The sequence below is a fragment of the Anser anser genome, assembly GCF_964211835.1.
Source record: "Anser anser genome assembly, chromosome: 1".
Lineage (NCBI taxonomy): Eukaryota > Metazoa > Chordata > Aves > Anseriformes > Anatidae > Anser > Anser anser.
Window position 1 is genome coordinate 15959723 of NC_139720.1, and position 14241 is coordinate 15973963.

General features: G+C 47.3%; 1 protein-coding gene across 1 annotated transcript in view; it reads left to right on the plus strand.

Annotated features, from left to right (window-relative positions):
* The first annotated feature begins 2468 nt into the window (after positions 1-2468).
* SLC2A13 (solute carrier family 2 member 13) overlaps positions 2469-14241 on the plus strand; it is a 159800-nt gene continuing 148027 nt past the window's right edge. Inside the window, exon 1 of the mRNA XM_083825750.1 lies at positions 2469-3624. Coding sequence (XP_083681876.1) covers positions 3078-3624 — 547 coding nt within the window. The 5' untranslated portion in view covers positions 2469-3077. The remainder of the gene's footprint in view (positions 3625-14241) is intronic.

Genomic DNA, 14241 nt, shown 5'->3' on the forward strand with positions numbered 1-14241 from the left:
TTGGGGATCTGATCCCTATATCTATTTTTTCTTAATGCACTGGCTGCTTCATGTACAAAATATAACCAGCACTGAGAAGGCAGGACCTTCATCTGCCACATAGTCAGATCATATTCTACCTTGTTGTCCACCTAGCTCCATGGCTCTTACATTCTTGCACAGCAGCCCAGTTTCTGTTTCCGAAAACCCATCTTTCTGAAAAACCCAGTTTCTGAAAACCCATCTTTTCCCCAGTTTAACCTACAGTCTTCTTGGGAGGTGTGAGACACATTTAAATCCTCTTGGGATGAAGCAAATCTGTGATTCAGGTGTCCTGCTTCCTAGGTGAGGCTACCAACCATTAGGCTGTAAAAACAAAACCTACTGCATCTCACTGTGCATCTTGGCTGGACTGAAATAGCCAGGAGATTTAGGCACCGATCCACCTGCTTTTGAACGCCAATAAATCCTGAGACAGCAGCTAACTCCCAGATATTCAGGCCTGGGGGAGTTCTGGGCCATGTATCAACAATATATAAGCAGTAAAATCCTGTAATTATTCCTGCTGTATGCTGAAATGGAAAAAATCATGTTGGGTTTATTAAAGCTGGACACGCTCTTTGACCTAGTTCACAACATGGCCTTGCAAACAGTTGTGCAAACACACCTTGTAGGGAGGGATGAAGAGGTGCAGCGAGTCTTGACCAGTCTTACAACTAAACAGTTAGTCTCCTGAAAGAATAGCATGCCTAACATCCACACAAATCCTTCTTTGGATCTGACCCCCAGGTCTTAGATTACTAATCACACCTACGACATTCTGCATTACTGTGAAATCATTTATAAGGCAGCTGTTATCATGAAATCCAGGTGCTATGGAGAGATGATCACAGTAATGAAAATCTACACACAAAACAAACAAATCCTCCCTCTTTCTCATGCAGTCACTCTTCAGTGTAGTGTATCCTGCAGCTGAACTTCTTTGTTGTGTTTCTTCAGGGAATACTTTTAAGAGATAAGCTTGACAGCATGATCTGAAGAGAAATATGTCTATTTTTGATTGTGTTGGGCTAGCCATGGAAAAAAAAAGCTCTTTTTGTTAGCTCTCTTGAGTCCCTATTGACTATAACATACAGAATGCTTCCAGCTTCTGAGATGGCTGTTAAAAAGACAGGTTGTTTTTGTGACAGCCAGCTGTTGTGACAATATGCTGTGAGAGCATTCCTTCTAGCTGGCTAGGGATTTGGTGTGAATATTTTCTATTTAATGCACTGTGTCCCACATTTTATAGTTGGGCTTTCCACATACAAGTAGTGAGCGCTGTGCTTCTTGGGTGAGTCGGGAGGTTTCTGGAACATTGCAGATCTCTCCACTGGTGGCATTTTAGAAACGCAAGCCAGTCTGCTCCCGGAGAGCTCCCGGACCTGAGGGGATGACAGTTTCTTGCAGCACGGCTTTATTCCTGATGCTACAGCTTGGATGGGTTTGTCTGGGTCTTGCTTGAGTGCTGGGCTGGGCCATAACAGGCTGTAAAGGAATGAGGAATGCTCTGTGCCAATTACACCATATTATCCAAATCTCGATTAAAAGCATCAGAATGTTAACATTTAATTCTTACTTAGGTTTCTCAAACGTGGAAGCTGACCCATTATATTTTAAAATCCTCTGCCACATCTGTCGCTAACTGGATTCACTACATAGACAGCTGTTAGTATCTTGTGTTTAGTAGCCAGAGCTCACTGTTGTATTCAGTCAGTGTTACCCGGAGCAGAGTACCAGCCTTTCACAGCTTGCTTTGAGGCAGAGGCAAAGCACTGACGAGGTTGCGTGCAGCAGGCCCTGTAGGACTTTGCTCCCCTTCTCAATTTGTAGCTGATGTGGCTGTGACTAGTACTGCTCACAAGGTGTGGGCTGAGAAGTGCCGATCCAGTTAATTACCAAAACTTTCCATCTATGGGCTGGGCTCGTTATAAAGACCTTTACAGAAGACAGTTAAGTCAGTAGGAAAACTGTTTATTTCAATACACGCTGTTAGATCAGGCCTCAAGAATGAAGCACAACTGGTGATATTCTGGTATGACTTCTTCTGTCAGGAAGGTTTGCGTTACGCCTAGGAGGCTCTGCCGTGGATATTGGCCAGCAAATGCTCCAGTTTCCTCCGAAGGAAACACGCACTTATATTTCATCTACTCTCCACCAGGAGGCACAGTTTTCCTACCAAACCGCTGAAAAAATAATAGAAAAAAAAATGCGTTATTCCACTGTATTCCGTCTGATTTAAACCTTCATCTTTACACTGGTGAGAACCCCAAATAAAAAACGCTTAAAGATACCAAAACGCTATGCTTTTGACAATAAACATGAAAAAATCCCCAATTTTTTTTTTCTTCCTCTTTTATGCTAACAAACCTGTTCCTCTTTGACACTAAAGATTGGCCTACACCCCCCCCCCCCACACACACACACTCACACACACACTTTGGCCACTCGGCGCTTTAGAAAACCACAGGTGCGAACTCTGAATGTTGCTCGATAAAACGACCGAGTTTATTGATTTTAACCGCGGTTCTCCAGCGGGGGCTGCCGCCGCCCCCCGGGGGGGGGGGCTCTGCGAGGCGGAGGCACCGGAGGACCGGCGCTTCGGAGCGGGGCGGCGAGCCGCCGCGGGGAGCACAAAATGGCCGGGCGGCGGGACGGGGGCCCCTCACGGGGCGGCTTCTCCCCCGCCGAGCGGCTCCCGCCGGCCGTGAGGGAGGCGCTGGGCGGCGCGATGGCGGCTCTCAGTGCGCGGGCGCGGCCCCGGGGCGGCTGCGCGGAGCGGCGAGGGGCGGCCCCTGGCTCCCTCCGGGCCGCGCTGGCCGCTGTCCCCGCCCGCCCCCGCCTCCAGCTCCGCCCGGGCGCTGGGAGCGGCGGCGGCAACTTCCCCTCAAGTGTGGCTATGCGACCCGGCTGAGCGCTGGCCCGGGAGGGGCGGGCAGGGCTAGCACCGCCACCGCCGGCAGCAGCCACCGCCACCGCCGCAGCCCGGCAGCCGCCCGCCCGCCTCCCCATCCCCGCTGCCCTCCCCCGGGCGGGGCGGGACCCGCGGCGGCCGTCCCATGTCCCGCAAGGCCAGCGACAATGTGGAGTACACGCTGCGGAGCCTGAGCAACCTGATGGGCGAGAAGCGGCGGCGGCAGCAGGCGGAGGGGGCCGCCGGCTCGGCGGCGGCGGGCGAGCGGAGCCTGATCGCCGCCGAGTCGTGCTCCAGCCTCAACAGCGCGGCGTCGGGCGCCGAGCTGGAGCGGGCGGCTCGGCGGCAGTTCCAGCAGGACGAGACCCCCGGCTTCGTCTACGTGGTGTCGGTCTTCTCCGCCCTGGGGGGCTTCCTTTTCGGCTACGACACCGGCGTGGTGTCGGGGGCCCTGCTGCTCCTCAAGCGGGAGCTCAACCTGGACGCCCTGTGGCAGGAGCTGCTCGTCTCCAGCACGGTGGGCGCCGCCGCTCTCTCCGCCCTGGCCGGCGGCGTCCTCAACGGGCTGTGCGGCCGGCGGCCCTGCATCCTGCTGGCCAGCGGCCTCTTCACGGCGGGGGCCGGCGTGCTGGCGGCCGCCCGCGACAAGGAGACCCTGCTGGGGGGACGAGTGGTGGTGGGACTGGGCATCGGTGAGTGGCCGACCCGGCGGGACCCCCCCCCCCCCCCGACCTCCCCCCGTCTCCCGTTTATGTAGCGGGGAGGCGAGAGCGGGCTGCTTTTCCCCCCGAAATGTGCGCTGTGGGTCCCCGAGGTGGCTGGTTTTGCAGGGAAAGGGGGGCTGCGGGCAGATCCCGGCGTGGATGTGGGTGCCTGGACCTTCCCCGGGGGTGCTGTGGGGTTTTGGGGAGCTGGCTGCTTGAGGAGGGGGTGTCCCCATCCCTGCCAGACCATCCCGGGGGGCTCACGCCGGAGGTTTGAGGGGGGTCTGAGAGCATGCCCGTCGTTCTGGGCTCTAAATACCTCTCTTCCAGCTCCCTGTGTGGTTCTGGCTGCTATGGGGCATTCAGGGAATGCCGTGGGGACAAAATCAGGTAGTACTGCTGAGGCAGCAGCCTCCTCTCGGTGACATTTGCTTTCGGAGGCTTTGGGCTCTGTTAAGGACATCTTGCAGAACTGAACGCGCTCGCCCACCTGTACCCGTTGTGTAACTGGCGAGCAGTCGATTCTGCTAAAACTTTCGCTGTACTTGTCCCAGAGAGCTTGAAGCAATGGGGAGTGTTCCCTCCAACCTTTGAGCCTCCTTTCTGCTCAAGGTAAATCCTAAATGTCCCCAGAATTTTGGTTTCTCTTCAGCTGCCTCCCTGTCAGACTGTAGTTTGGGCAATATTCATCATCAGAGATAGGCACTGCGAGGGTGTTAAAAGTCCTTGCACTATAGTATCTAAAAAAAAAAAAAAAAAGAAGTAAATCTTTCTGGCTACAATCTTGCAGCCCTCCCTATCTAAAAGCATAAGGACAAGTTAAGAAGTAGACTGGTTTCCTCTACATAACTGCGTTCAGTTTCTTAACCATTGAATAATTTTTTGACTCCTCTGGCATGCTATAAACACGCTTGCTGGGATGCAATTCATAGTCTTATTAAGAAGTTAGTGAGTCATAATAAAGGCTGTCGGAAATAAAATTGGCTCCGTCCTCAGAAGGGCTCCTGCTGGTTTTCCTGTGCAGTAAGGGACATCTCCAGGTTGCTGTTTTCCTACCCCAAACTGGGGGCTTAGTTTTTTATTTTTTATTTGTTTTAAGTGCTAACCCCCTGTATACTTTAAATCAAGGCTTCAGACTGCCAAATGTTGATAACCTTTGTAACATTCAGGAGACAAGAAAACAGAATTACGATGTGAGGGGGCAGAATGGGTATTTTGATGGTGTCCTTGCGTTTAGTGGTAGCTACTGAAATACCAGATGGGACCCTCTTGAGCACTTGAAAACCTTCCTATTTTATTTGATGGGCATAACCGGTTACATTGACATCTTCTGGAGGTGGAGGGAGTGGAGAGGAAAGGGGATGGTTTGCTTGACTTCTGTGTACATACGTCTCGGCAGGATGCATAGGCCTGTTTGAATTGTTTTATGGTGGTGCAAATAAATAACAGTGGTATTGTCTCAGGGATGTGAGACTTGGTGCCTAATGTATAAAATACCACAGTGGAAATGGGAGCTAAGGGTTTGCTATTTTGTAGAGTCAAGGACCTCGTGTGTGGCCTGGGGAGAGAGATCTCTGTTCCCTTCACACATCAGGGAGAGAGGTGATCGTTTTGGTGGGGTCCAGAAAGCTGATGTAAGGACTGGGAACTGTCCTGAGAATTTTGGAGCACAAAGACACTAATTTATAAACAATAATAATAAAAAAGTGCTATTTTCTCCTTTTTATCAGAGGTTTCTCTTCTTTCCATGTGTTAGAGCTCTTGGCTGGAAACAAAGCTTTGCCTTAGATTGCTGTCACTGAAGCATCACAAGAGTCAAATCCTAATCAGATTTATTTTACAAAAGAAAAAATTGGGGTTGAAAACTGTTCTCATACAGCAAACGGCACTCTCCGTTGTTAAATGCTGCACTAAATCCTCCACCAGAGGGAGCCTGGATAATTTCATGAAGGCGTTAGAAATTGAAGGAACTTTTAACCAGTTTTCTCTCTCTCCCCTTTGGCTGCCAACAGCGAGCAAGAGCTTCCTAGCCCTGGCTTAAGGAGATCCCTCGGTGAAGCGTCACTTCAGTTGCAGTGCCAGCTGCTGAAATGCAGAGGCAGAATGGGGTAGGGGTAGGAAATGCTTTCCTACATGTAAACCAGTAAAAACTTTTGTGTACAATTTGATAAGTTTTTGAAGTCTTTCTTGTAGAGCTCTATGAATTGCCCAAGAATAATTTTACTCCATACGTGTGCATTTATTTAATAACTGAGTTACTGTATTACGTGCAGTGCTCTAAAAGCAGATGGAGCGGTGGTTGCCTGTGTGACTTTGTTCAGCCCTGGCCGGTACAGTGTGGATCTGTGCTAATTGTGTCTGCGGGAGAAAGCGGGCTTTTTTCTCGTGACTGTGATTTAGAAAGGGCTGTGGTTAAACTGAAGGATGAAAACCACAGGGCATGTGCTGAAATGAGCAACATCTCTCACCTGTCTGTCTTCTCCATTTCTTACCGTTTTCCATAGCGCTATTTGTAGACAGAAGAGCTCTCCTTTTCTCCCCAGCACTTACAGAAGATATTTCTGGAAAATAAAGACCTTCTCTCAAGGACAAACCAGAGTCCTCGTGTATTGCAAGTGTTGAACAGATTTTTATGGGTGGAAGCAGTCATGTTGTGTTGCTCCTCCCCTTCCCCCCAGTTGTAAATTCAGAGTATATGGAATGCAAAAAATGGAAACCCCGTTCAGCATGATGAGCAAGCTAATAAACTGAGGTCTTTTCAAGTCTGAGTTTTTAAATGCAAAGTTCAAGAAATGCAGTGGGTAAATGTCCATCCCAGGCTGATGTTCTTCAGACAATTTGAGGTAAAAGATTAGGAGCAAGGCTGCAGCCATCATTCCCTGCTTCCCAAGCAGCTCTGATGTCCCTGACTCTTCAGGAATTTGGCTGAGCCTGCTGTCAGGAATGTAACATTTGGAGGGATGTTCGTTACGAAAAAACGTGGGCAAAAACCAAACATTTGAAAAATTGGAACGCACATGTTTGGTAGTGCTTTGTGTGAGCTTAGCTAGGAGGAACTGCATTGGTACGCGGCATACTTGGACCTTTTGTGTCTGATAACGCAAAGTTAATGTGAAGCGTGCAGCTGATGAGTGTGGGTGTTGGCGTGGTGTTTCAGGTAGCGTGCTGCCCAGATCAGGCTTTCAAAAAAACTCAGGTACCAGCTGTGGAAGCTGTTGAAGCTACCCAGAGTTGAGGAAGTGGCAGAATTAAGCTCACTTGTGCAGTATTGGTTGCTACCATAATGTACAATCATCAGTTGCATGATTAGATTCCCCTGCCTCGTTCAGCATGCAGAATAGATGGTACGCAATTAATGATCAGCTCCTCAGCGTTTTTTCTTGCTCAGTGCATAGCTTGCTGTTCGTGGCCTATCTTCGCAACGCGAGCCCACTGAGCAAGCAAGCTCAGTGCTTGCTTGCTATCCAAAATGTCTAGCGTTTGTTGTACACGCTGTATTTGACCGTGGCATATGTAGTGTTCCTGGCAGCATCTTTTTACTGCATATGTAGGTCACTTTTTGAGCAGAGGCAACAAGGCTGTGTGCAGAACCGGGCAGGAGTGGAAATGGCTGGCATATGGTGCAGGGCTCCCCTGTTGGGGCTGGCTCCTGCTGACGCAGGGCCAGGCACAAATAAAAGTAACCAAGGATAACCAAAGTGCTTGCATCAGGTAATACCAGCTCTATGTTATTTTTACAGTGGTTTAAAAAAAAAAAAAAAGTGAGCCCTGTCATATGTGGTAGTCCAGGTGATGTGAAAGGATTGGAAAATAACCAGTGCGATCAAGGGGAGGGAACGCTTCTCGTTGTTTTACTTCTGAAGCGTACAACAGAGCTTTGTTCAGATGTGCGTTTTTCTCTTGGAAAATTACAGGTTAATCTCCTCTTCTTCCTCCCCTCCGCCCTGCCATGGGAAGCTTGAAACCTTCAGGCTGTTTTTATGAGTGGACTTCAACCAGGGTTTTAAAGGAGTTTATGCCTTGGTACGTTTTGGAGGAGAAAGTCGCCCTCAGCCCCCAAATATGTTGTGGCAGAGGCCTGTAATTTTCAATCCAGAGATTCACAGGCTGTTGTTTTTGACTCTGGAGACAATGGTTTGTAAGTATAAGCTTGCCGTGGGGATGGTGGGGAATGGCAGACAAACGGCCGCGCTGCTGGAATGGGCTCCGTACTGCCCCTGACCAGAGATGCTCCTCCAAGTTTCCAGGCTCTATAGCTGCCTAAATTTGTGTTTGTGCTCAGGAGCTGGGTCTGTGCATCATAAAAGCTCGATCTGTCGGCTCTTGGGCAAGAACGTCTGGTTCATTACTGGAAGGGTACGTTAGCTTCTGCCTGTGTCTGTGATCTTGCAGAGTACCAGGGATATATTAAGATGAAAAACCGTATCTTTTGAAGTCCTCTAATTTTGTGTGCATTGGAGCCTATGCACAGTGCTGCTAGGTGCAGTTCGCTGTCGTGTCAGCAAGTGCTGGCTCTGGTGCTGTTGTGTTAGATGCTGCGTTGTTGATGGTGTAATACCAAAAGATCAGCAATTTATACATAAATATTACCTCCTTTGGCAAATATTTGGGGACCATCTCAGAATAAAGTTGCATACACAGTGAGTTACAGCTAAGAAAATTTTTGGTTCTTATCTTTTGGTTCTTCCAGAAATTGTTTAAAGTTATAAGGGTGTTTCTTGTGTGTGTGTTTCTTTTCCCTTGTGGTCTTTTTGTTGTTGTTTTTATCTAACTGAAAGAAAAATAATAGTAATAAAAATCCCATACTTCATAAACCTTGAAATCGAGGCAGGGGAATCTTGTAAAATAACTTTCCCTGTACTTGGTTAAACTGCCACTCTTCTATCAAGGCATATTTCCTGTGGTATTTTAAGTATTTTTTGTTCATGTTGAAACATAGCATCCAGTTCATATGTTGCATAAATTGCAACTTCTATGATACTCTTACTCTTTGTAAGAAAGGTAACTTGAAGGAAACTTGCAGGGTTGAACACAAGTATTTCCTTACCTGTCTTGAAAAACCCACATGGATACCCACAGGTGGCCGTATTTCCTGAATACTTCATTTACTGCAGGAAGAAGAGGCCGGTGCCATCCACTTACCAAGTGATGATGTTAAATCATTCCGCTACAACTCTTGGCTTTAAGTAACTTGTTCAGCTGAAGCCTGTACCAGCCCCATCCCAAGAGGTACAACGGAGGGCATCTGAGGACAGCCCAGGCGGCAGATTTCAAATGCTAGCTGCTGACTTCTGCTGCGAACTTTTAGGATATGCACTTCATTTTTATTCTGAGCATACTAGTATGTACTTACTCAGTTGCATCCTGAGAAGCAATGGGGGAAAAAAAATACAGAAATATTGAAAATTTTCTTAATGATTTTTTTCTTCTTTCATTATCAGTAGTTGTATGCTTCTTTTTATTTTTTTATTTTTTTTATTTTTATGTTGGATTCCTCCATAAGTTAGTTTCTTTTAAAATGTAGCATTGTAGAAATCTTAGGGATTATTCCATCAAAGTATGACAAGCTTTTGTGTTTCAAAATCCTATGGAAGCCCTGAAAATCATTTATTTCTACATAAAATGGCTGAACTCAAGCTGGACCCCTGTGACTGTGGTTGTGCTGTGCGCTGGTACCATGGAGGTGTAACGGGCCTCACGAACAGTTTTGTCTTTTGTGGTAAAGAGCTGAGTTTTTGTCTCAAGTACTGCAGAGTTGATGTGAAGCTCCTGAAGAGACCGGATCCTGTGGGACACTCATTATAGCTGCTGAAGGCCTAAAACCATTGAGCACTGATATGCAGGAGGGTTTTCCCTTCAGTTTCTTTTGGTGAAGGTTATGCCCGTGGACAAAGAGCAAGGCAAGCAGTAGTGAATGTGTTGTAGAGATCCCGGGCAACACAGTTCTGTGTGAGGGTTACCGTTACTTCACAACTGTAGCTAACCTATCCTTCTGTAGGTCTTACAGTGTAACTTCAGTGTAAAATGTATTTTGCTTATGATATTTGAGGAAGAAATTAAGACTTCAAAAACACACCTTTCTTTTCTCTCCATTTCTGACCTTCCTGTGTTGTGTGGGAGGCTTTAGATAAGTGTTTTTATTAAGAGTTCAGTCAAAGTGCGTGCCTGTTTTGAAGCTGAGTTTTTCATATGTGGTTTCTCATTCTGAATGTTTGTAGACCCAGTCACCGAAGCTGGGTTTCTCAGCTCAGGGACTTGGTGCCTCCTTCCTTTGCACGTCACGTCTCCCATGGGTGAGACATGCATGCTGTTCCCTCAGCCCCTGGCTCGGCTGTGTATGGGCTACAACCAGCTTTGAGCTGTGCCCTTAGCAAACGTGTTCCCTCCTCCTTTTGGTCTCTTATTTAGCTGGCTTTCATTTGAATAGCAAGGATGGTAAAAGCAGAGTACAGACTTGCTTTTCGCTCCCGGTGGCCTTCCCTTCGAGCAGTGACTCCTCAGCAGCGTCTCCTTGCCACCTGTGCCCAGGCATTGCTCCCAGGCCGATCTGCTTGGGAGCAGAGTTTCCTCCTTTTTGTGTGGCTGTTGCGTTAGGAGGCTCAGACGCTGAAGCAGTCATGTGGATTGAAAAACGAAATAAGTGTATTTATTGATACAGGCTTGTCCTTTAGTGATTCCTCAAGCACCCTCTCCATCCTCCCCAGAGGTGGGTTCTCCAGCTGCTTATATTCAGGAGCAGTCACCCCAGCTCTCCTGGTTGAACTCTTTTCCCCCTGCTCTTGGTTTCTCGGTGTAATTTGTCTGCCAAGTCCGGGGAGTATCTCTCTCGAGTAGGTTTTCCCTCGGTGGCTGATCTGAAAGGCTTTTTGGCCCTCGTTAGAGCTGATGTTTTCCAGAAGCACCTGGCACCAGCCTCAGAGCTCGTCGTTCACTAGCGAGCATTTCACATCAGTGAGTGCTCACGCTCCTGAGTCGTGAGGCATTTCGGGCAGGCTACCAAGCCCTGGTGGTCCCTGAGGTCTGTAGCATGGGGAGGAGACTGAAGGATCCTCTGCAAGACCCAGCAGCCTGTAGGGAGAAGCGGGGTTTCCCTGGGAGGCGATTTCAGGCCTCACGTCTGGAGCTTTTTGGTCTCTTTTTTCCATGCCGCGTGTTTGAGAAGCCCTGAGTTTCCCCAGGGCTCATGCCAAGCAGGAGCGTTGAGGGGCTCTCTGATGTACCAAGCAGCCAGCTGAGCACCTGCAGCCATGCAAGTACTAAAGTGATGGTTGATTTCCTGGTAATAGGCACACACACATATGAAAGTCAGAAATGGTGGCAGACCCGCCGTGTAAAACAAAATTTGTGCCCAAAATGAGATTCACCTGGCAATGGCCCGTGTTTTCATAGTCTACACAAACTTAATGTGAGAAACCTATGCCATCAGTGGCAGTCATAGGGCAAGAGTTTTCCAGTCTTTTTCAGAGGTGGGAATTTTCTGCAGGCAAACCTGTTCCGTCTTGGGCAGAAACACAGAGTTACGGCCCTTCTGTTTCCAAAATCTTCTCATTTGGCTTGGAGCCTCATGTGCATGATTTTCTCCACTGTTGGTTCTCCTGTGAGCTTTCAGGAAGGCAAAGCCAGTAGCTGTGGTTGTAATGAGCCCGTGGATGTAATTACTTTGGGAAAGGAAGGTTGAGTTTTAGGAATGTCTTTGTGCGTGGCCACATATCTTCTACTTTCTTGTCCTGCTTTGGAAACCCAGTCCAGTGAGCTTCAAACTGAAAAGGACTGAGAGCATGCCTGGTATCACACGCCTCGTATTGCCCGTACGATATGGCTTGCAGTCTTGCAGTAAATTGGGAACATGTTCCAGGAAGTGCAACCATGAGAGAAACTCATCTGAAGAGATCACTGGCACATGCCAATGGAAAAAGGACTTTTATTTCTGGTTACTTTTGAGAAATTCTCCATTCTGCAAATACCCAGCCTGTACTAGAATGACAACAAGACCCTACAAATCCTTGAAAAATCTACCTACAAATCTTTCTCATATTAGCTTTCTATCTGTGTATCTTTCATCACTCATAACAGGTCTAGTACTCAAATTTGTTTTCTTGTCCAGGATTTCCAGCCAAGAAGACCAAATATACATACATATATATATATATATGTATATATATATATATAAAACTAGCCCCACCAGGGCTATGTGGAGTGCCCTGAGAAATCTTAAGGGAAGAGCTTTTGCAGCTCAGCCGGGTCCCCGGTGCAGTACCCGAGCAGAGCGTCTGTGCCGGGAGGAGCAGGGAGGCAGACGGGGCACGGAGCCGTCCTGGTGCCCCACTCTGCCCCACACTGCAGCCTCCAGAGCAAGATCAGACCCACTTGGGGAAACAAGGAGTTTCTGTTGTCAGAGGGATTGAAAATCTTGTATCATATAACTGTTTTGAAATTATTCTTTCTCATAAGAGCACTGTGGACCTCTACAGTTTGAACAGGAAATCAGACTTTCCAATTTATAAATTCCAGGAGAATCATGAGATTATATTTCATTAGATGTCCAGAGGCAAAGGTGTATGAACATTTGCACAAGTGACTGCCCTTCATTTACTCCTGTTGCTCCTGCTCAAGTCTCCCTGTGTTGTCTCTGAGTTTCTGTGGATAACCTAGAAGGAGCTAGCAATGGCCTGGAAGACTGAGAATTGGTGTGTTAATTATCATAGTAGTCAAGTAAACACTGAAGTGGCCTTCTTTGAACCCTAGGTATACAACAATAGGGGGAATTTAGCATCTGTTTAATAATTATTGCATATCCAGAAGTGAAACTAAATTGGGAAGAGCTGTTGACTCCATTGAGGGTAGAGAGGTCTTGCAGAGAGATCTTGGCAAATTAGGAAGTTGGGCATTCACCAACCATATGAAGTTTAAGAGCAAGTGCTGGATTCTGTACCTGGGAAGGGGCAACAGGGGTGACAAACACCCCTCTGTTTGTCCTCCCCTAAAGCACTGTTGCTTCATGTCTAAAGTACATAATAGGGCTGTGATACTTGGTAGATATCTGCGATTCTGTTTTTTTGTTTGTAATTTTTAACTACTCTTCTGAAAAATTCAAGTAGTGTGGCACATTACTTTTCACAGAGCTGTTCCTGGAGGAACCGAGAGTACTTAGCCTGAAAAAAAAAATCGTTCATTCTCCGTCTCTGTAAATGCCCATTTAGAAATGGATGGGCAGTCAGGATTCAGTGATTGCTCTAAGGAAGAGTTTAGCTCATGCTAAGCACAGCTACCTTCTGAGCATCTTATAGTTTCCCTGTGTGCTGCTGAACTGTCGGCTGGAGCATAGGTGTCACGTGTACTTACCTGTTCAACAGCAAAAATAATCAGGGGATTATGGAAGGAAGGGAAAAAAAATATTTTCTTAAAGGTGCCCAGAAATGTTTGGAGGGAAAAGCTAATAAATATGTTTAAAAAATCACGTATTCCTGATGAGCTTTTGTATGTAGATAGATACAAAAGGAGAACTGGTAGAAAGCTAAGCATGTTGGTGAGGGCTGTGGCAGTGAAGCTGGAGCAACTTCAGAAATCTGGAAAGATAACTGAAGCACGGAGCTGCTTCCGTGGTGTGCTGGAAAGTTTGTGCTGTCTGTCTGAACATCTATCTGAATTGCAGTAGGGAGCACTGAAAATTGGGAGCCTACGGTCTTGGATAGCTGGTGGAGAGAGAACCACAAAGAGGATCCAGGATCCTGAAGTTAGATGCTTGGAGTCGGAGGCAGTGCCACTTTGGAGTCTACCTGCTTGTGGAATGTATAATAGTAGGAGAGAAACACTTATCATATTTTTTTGTATAAGGAAGTTTCAGGTCAATGTGCTACATTCGTAAGTTTTAATCCAGTTAGGAATAACTGCCCAATCGTTACTTCTACCTTAATTTTCTGTTTATAGCTGCATATTTAGGATGTTTTGTTTAATTTGTGAGGCTAAGGAGAAAAAACAAGAGAAGTTGCCACTAAATACTTGCTCCCTTGATTTGGTTGATGATTTTTTTTAGGGTTGTTGGTTGGAGCTGTGATGGATCCTGGCAGCCTGCCATCCGAGTAAGGCGGTGTGGCAGTAGATGAACTAGGCCACCACGAGCATGGAGGAAGTACAGGCTGACACCAAACCTGTGTACTTCAAGCACGCACTTCAGCAAATATTTGCATAGAAGTGACCTTTTTTATTTGTTTGCAGGTCCTTGATTACTGGACTGTTGAGGTCAGTAGTAGCTATGTCAGCGCAGGAATGGGGAATCTGCCTGAGGGGAAGAGGTAAGTCCAGTTTTATTCACTACTGACTTCACCAGCTGAGAGTTTTGCCTCACAGGCTCCCTGCTGCTGCGTTAATCATAGGTGCTGCTGACCTCACCAGTCCAGTTCACGTTGGATCAGCCTGGGATGGATGGAAAGCCAGAGACATCTGAACGACAGCTTCAGGATCTTGAAGAAAGGGGTGGAAAAGACAAAATGTTGCGCATAGACATTCAGGATGCTTTTAGCCCAGGAATTTGGTCACTGTGGTAACATTTAGAGCCAAATACTGGGGTCTGGTTTTGTGCTGTGTGTTGTTCTTGAGTAGGAGGAG